This window comes from Cucurbita maxima, unplaced genomic scaffold, assembly GCF_002738345.1.
Source record: "Cucurbita maxima cultivar Rimu unplaced genomic scaffold, Cmax_1.0 Cma_Scf00018, whole genome shotgun sequence".
Lineage (NCBI taxonomy): Eukaryota > Viridiplantae > Streptophyta > Magnoliopsida > Cucurbitales > Cucurbitaceae > Cucurbita > Cucurbita maxima.
This window is the reverse complement of record NW_019272034.1, coordinates 4,259,264-4,265,513: the sequence shown is the minus strand read 5'-3', so window position 1 is coordinate 4,265,513 and position 6,250 is coordinate 4,259,264. Positions and strand designations below refer to the sequence as shown.

The 6,250-nt window shown below is 32.8% G+C and overlaps 1 protein-coding gene across 1 annotated transcript; it reads left to right on the top strand.

Annotated features, from left to right (window-relative positions):
* The first annotated feature begins 2,861 nt into the window (after window positions 1–2,861).
* Window positions 2,862–3,834, top strand: LOC111492835. The gene is made up of 3 exons (XM_023142311.1): window positions 2,862–3,141; window positions 3,223–3,284; window positions 3,427–3,834. The coding sequence occupies exons 1-3, from the start codon at window positions 3,057–3,059 to the stop codon at window positions 3,550–3,552; spliced, it is 273 nt and encodes a 90-aa protein (XP_022998079.1). The 5' UTR covers window positions 2,862–3,056; the 3' UTR covers window positions 3,553–3,834.
* Window positions 3,835–6,250: the final 2,416 nt, after the last annotated feature.

The following is a 6,250-nucleotide window of genomic DNA, read 5'->3' as shown; positions in this document are numbered from 1 at the left end:
AAAAAAAAAAAAAAAAAAAAAAAAAAAAAAAAAAAAAAAAAAAAAAAAAAAAAAAAAAAAAAAAACCCGACTAAAGAAATGTTTCTTAGCGTACTAATAAGAGTTTTAGAGATGAAGTGTACGGGTTGCCCAAAAAGGCCGACTAAACTACACTTTAGCGAAATCATAAAGTCAATTCGACTGAAAGGCTAAATCAAGAAGATGTACGTAGCATATTTCTTAAACTTTAAAGTTAAAGTTATAATATTTATATAAAGTTATAGCGTTTAATAATAATAATAAGCTTTTTAGGATGATGAAATGTTTATTACACATATTTGGAGTTTAGAGTTTGAGTAAATACATTAAAACAGTAATTGTTTTTTCTTAAAATTCCTTACTCTAAAAGTCAACATATACATAGATAAGGTTTTTGAAGTCAACATATGACTTTGACTGAGATGTTTGAATGCATGCGTTTCAATAAAGTAATTTTTTTTTTTATCAATATCCAAATATTCTTTTTTTTAACCAAAATAAATAAATAAAACAAAAAAACTTTAATTGGAAGAAAAGGGAATATTAAAATAGTGAATGAATTTTTCCAAATAAATTCCTTCTTTTAAGAAAAAGAAGAATTTTGTGATGCCAAATTTTGACTCCTCAATTTTAAATTATTTTTGTTTTGACAAAAAAATATGGGTCAACGGTTATTTTTTTTCTTCTTATTTTACCTATATTAATTTTAAATTCAATTTAATTGTTATTTAATTGTTAATTACTTTGTATGCAAGGTTAATTGGCATTTTAATAAGAAATCATTGTAAAGCAAACTTGTTGATCCACGTGGGCCTGAATTTGGGCCTAAATTTGATATATAATGGGCTTCGGACTGTTGAGAAAGATCTGATCCATAAAGCCCAATTATCGAGTCCATTGGTTTGATAATCCTTCAACTAAATTGCTTACTATTTCTTTTATTATTATTATTAATGAACTACTTGACCATTAAACCACTTGGACTGTTTTTTTTTTTAAAAAAATTTAAAATTCAAATCGGTTTGTAGATTATCATTTTTTGGTTGGGTCAATCCGATAACCAAAAAATATAGTTATAGCCCAACCCAATTCTACCATACACTACTTTTAAAATTAAAAAGATTTGAGGTCGGTAACCAAATTAGTGATGCGAGTAAGATTTTTTTTAAAGAATTAAAAAAAAAATCTAACTCAACTCAACCAAAAATATTGACAGCTGGATTAGGCTCTGAAATTCAGCTCTGAACTTTATTCAAGTTATTCAATCCCCAACAGCAAATTTAAGAACTTTAGAATACAATCTAACTTAAGCCAACGTACTCTTTTAATATTTTATATTATTTTAAATGCACTAATTTACTTTTTATGTTGTATTTATTTAATCTTTTTTATTGAAATTACAGTAAAATCCTATGTTTTAGAATTAAAATAAACCACTTTATATATATATATATAATAATATAATATAATATAAGCAAGTGTACATAATTTATATATTATAAAGTAAGGTAGGTTTTTAGTGAATTATGTCGTCTGATTCTAAGAAAGAAGCACCTAAATTTACCATAAAATATGATATAATATAATACAATATAAAGTCAACAGAAAAAAAGAAGAATTTACTTTAGTAATTTAATTAAATTATGACTCTCCAAAGTCAATTCTCACTTTATTAATTTTCTTTTCTATTTTTAAATTTAGTCGGGGAGGCGGAAAACACGGGGAAATCGCATTACACTTTCTTTAAAAAATGCGAAACAATTTTTTTTTTTTTTTTTTTAAATAATAATAATAAGTGAAACACAAACTATTTAGTACAATATTGACTAATGCATCCACATGTTTTGTTTTTGTTTTTAACTTTTTAGCTGGCTTTTGACAGTAGTCAAGATAAAATCTATACATCGGTAAAACGAGCATATTTGACTCATTAATCAAATAGGATAAATTCAGTTAATTTTTCTGATAGAGCGAGTGGAAACACGAGCTCAATAAGGTTGATGCTATCTCTTTAGCCCTATGTCTCTTATTCTTACGAGATCTTCCTCCCCTTTTTCAAAAACTTCATTTATTATCGTAATAACTCATTGATGCAATCCACGTGTACAAGCAGTAAAGCTTGCCTTCAAACTATGAATAGACGACACATAGCCCTAACACACATATAGATTTTGAGTAATAAGAACAAAGTAATAATTAATAACATTCTACAAATAAGAAGTTTAAGATTATTGCTATTCACGACTTCACTTGATCATTTCGAATTTGGGCCAATTTAAATATATTTTTTCCTTTTTCAATTCTCCCTTAACAAGTCTCACATTGTTTGGAGAGGAAAACAAATAATTTCTTATAAGAGTGTAGAAAACTGTGAGACTTACAGCAATACGTAACGGGCCGAAACAGCAGTAACGGGCTGAAACAGCAGTGGGGTTGAACTGTTACACAGACGTTCACATGCATGAATACCCGGAGAGCTAATGGGAGAGCTAGTACCACATAGTTTGGTGCAAATTTGGGTCAAAACCCACTAGCCTGTTCATGTGGCATTTAGTGAAACTTGTGAGATATTGTAGCTTCCCAAACCCCTCCCCATACAATAAAAGACACAAACATTGGTTGAAACATTCCCAGCTCACACCCAAATGATTATAATTATATCCCCACTAACCCATTGACCTTATAAATTAGTGCAACACCATCACTTTCCTCTCCTCACACATTCTTCTGTCATTCTCCACTTTCCCACACTGTCTTCCAACATTTCTCACCCTATTGACTTTTAAAATCATCATAATTTCCCCTTTCCCTCCACTTCCCAACATTTCATCTTTCATTCTCCAAACACAATCTGTTCTTCTTCATATCACTTTCTTTTTTGACTTCTTCGTGTAGCAATCTCATAACACATTACACCCCACCACCTCATTTGGAGTACTCATAACGTGTACCCAAGTATAAATTGAGTCCCCTCTTCCTAAACCATCCATCAAGCCATCGCCTTTGAGAGCAGAGAGCAGAGAGCAGCTGCTTCTCCAATGGCTACCACTAATTTCCTCTGTTTACTTGTTGTGTTCTTGGGAGTTTCTAACCTTCTCTGTTCTAATGCTGTCCCAACTTCAAGTAAGCCTCACAAATCATCTCACTATTGTCTTCTTTCTTTCTTATTATCATCAACTAATTGCTTCTGATCTGTTTCTGTAGGAAGTGTCAGCCTCCTGCATGGATCTGATCAATTTCTTCACGTTTCAAGCGATACCCACATGGTATTTTACATTACCCATCAACCCAAATCTCTATGTCCCTTCAAAATCTTAACCCAAATCTCTATGTCCCATCAAAATCTTATCTTTCAACTTAACTTAAGAACATTGTTCATTTGTGTTATGGGATTTCTGTGTTATGCAGGTGAGTGCAACAAAGAAAGAACAGAGCCATGGAAGAATGTCTGTGGAACTCAATGACTATCCAGGATCTGGAGCCAACAATCGTCACACACCAAGGCCACAATTCAGAGGCTGTGCTGATTGCTGATTGTTGATTGTTGATTGGTTTTTACTTATGTATGTATGTTTGTATCATATATTATATGTATATGAATATGAAACGTTGTGGAAGGAGAATTTGAGCTCCTTCATCACTCTATTAAGTTGTTGAAAAGGCTAAGGAAAGAAGAGGGTAAAGAGATTTATAAGATTAGGTGAAAAATGAGTACCAAATATATGTGTTCTTCTTAGCTTATTTACAATATTTTGATCAAACTTGCTATCTATCTTCCAACTGATGTTTAAATGAATGGCCACTTTGATGAGTTTAGTGCGAATGTCTTAGTTTATTGAAAGATCTGCTAATGGATTTGTCCTCGTTGCTTGGATCATTCATCCTTATCCTCGGGATTAGTTTAAATATTTCAAAAGATACACTGAAAATGCTGACTTTTAAGCAGCTTTAGAACATAGTTTTTGTGTTCTGTTTACAAAAATGGAAGATTTTTTTAGCTTATGGGTCTCTTTCATAAGAACCTCAAACCATTTTGCATATAACTTTCGAGGGATTTATGGTGAGTGGAGAAAGTGGATGTACTGGTTGAGTGCTACATACCCAATTTCCACCACAATCAATTTAAAACTTGCAAATTTCAGTATCAAAGTAGCACTAAAATGGAGTTAAAGTGGGGTATGTGGCAGCATTTCAACCTGAATTCTAGCAGTATCATAATGCATCACCATTTAGTTAAGTTTAGAGTGACAATCATGTAGCTCGTTTGAATCAATAAACAGACACGAGGGAATTTAGAGAACATCCTCAACTCTGGGAATAGAAAATTAGAGCACTTTGTGTTGGAATGTAATTGATGATGGGAGTAAACAAGAAGAAATCATATGAAAGGAGCTGATTGGGGGAAATAGAGACATTATGACAGAGTGTTTACAGTAAAGAAAACAGCATAATCATAGAAACTTCTCTTTCCTGCTTTGCCTTCTACAGACATATCTTAGTGCCTTGAAAAGATGTAATCTTCTAGCGAGTCATCATTGGTAGAAGATATGTATTCTAGGGAGAGGTTTATACACCCCTTACAAAGGGTATTTCGCTCTCCTCCTCAATCGATGTGCGATCTCACAATCCACCCCTTCAGGGTCCAGTGTCCTTGTTGGCACATGTTTCTTTCTTCAATCGACGTGCAATCTCACAATTCACTTCCTTCGGACCCAGCATCTCCGTTAGCATACCGTTTGGTGTCCACTCCCTTTCGAGGCTCAGCGTCTTTGTTGACACACCGCCCAGTATACTCTCCCTTCGAAGCCCAACGTTCTTGTTGGCACTTGTTCCTTTCTTCAATTGACGTGAGATCACACAGGTGACCAAGCTTTGTTCAATATGCAAATCTCATAAACTTCGGAAAGAGATGATAGCAATTCAACTTGTACAATACCATTTCAACAAACCAGTTAACAACTCAAACTTTCTCATTTTGATATCAAAATATGGAATTGATGCAGCCCCTACCTATGAAAACTAAAGGATGATATTTAGGTGCAGATTTGGAATTGATGTATGCAGGTGGACAATAATTGAGGATGAAATTCAATGAAAAAGCTAAACACAGGAATGCTACTCAATTAAACACAAAAGGATGGGCAAATTTCTTTTGTATCCACCAAGACCCCACCTGATCATAACACAACCACTAATAACCCCACATCACAATAACCCGTTCATAATCGTGTCATGTCATATTGTTCACTCTAAGCTTGAGCTCTTTGAAGTCACTAAAATACGGACACACGCTTTTATTAGAAGTAGGTACTTTTCTATAGTTAGACACAGGATTCAATCTAGCCACAGATTTTCCTACACTACCTTGTGACAACTTCATTCAGTCAAAGACCCCACCGTGGTATGCAGCAATAAGACCACAAAAAACCTTTGTGACATTAGTATTACACGTAAGTCACGGGTGAGAATTGGTTCGATGCTTCAAGTCAAACCCATTTTCATGGTGTGACGGGCGGTGTGTACCATTCTCATTGTTTTGTTTGTTTTGTTTTCATCCGATGCCTCATATTAATAGAGATCATTGTCTATCACTTATATATTTAGGATCCTTTTGTTATATTTTAAATATGACTGTTGTGAATTACTATCAAAGTTAAAAGGAGACATTTCCGATAGTTAATTGAAAATCGAGACAATCTAAGCATCAAGCGAATCTAATTCCTACGACCAGTAGTTGATAGCATAGTACCTGTATCGGTAGCCAAAGCCGACGGAGTTGTGTACTTCATAATTTCCTTTTCTTTCTTTATTCATTTTTCTTTTTGTGGACGTATATATTATAAAGGTCGATGAAGATATTATGATTATTACATTCACATAAGCTTCAAGGGAACAATTTGTGCTACATTAATAAGGTGGGATTTCAATTTTAAGCATAGTTAATGAAAGATGCATAATAATTATCCATTGTGTTCAACAAAATATATGTTAAAAGGACTTTAATTAATATTTAAACACAAATTGTACAAAAATTAATAACCCAAATATTTAAAAGTTAATTTTGTTTTTAATAATTAGATCATATATTAATCATATATTTGAATGATAGAAGACAATAATTAATTCTAGACCTCGTTATAGATCATATATTAAAGGCTAAAATATATAGTTTCGACTCGTCTCTTGACATTGCATGTAACCTTAGGTATTGTCTTGGTCGCCTTTTGCCTCA

Excerpts from the sequence above, each read along its gene's own strand:
- LOC111492835 (XM_023142311.1), top strand. The coding sequence starts at position 3,057 with ATGGCTACCACTAATTTCCTCTGTTTACTTGTTGTGTTCTTGGGAGTT. Across the intron at positions 3,142-3,222 it reads TAATGCTGTCCCAACTTCAA|GAAGTGTCAGCCTCCTGCAT; the intron begins GTAAGCCTCACA and ends CTGTTTCTGTAG. Across the intron at positions 3,285-3,426 it reads TTTCAAGCGATACCCACATG|GTGAGTGCAACAAAGAAAGA; the intron begins GTATTTTACATT and ends TGTGTTATGCAG.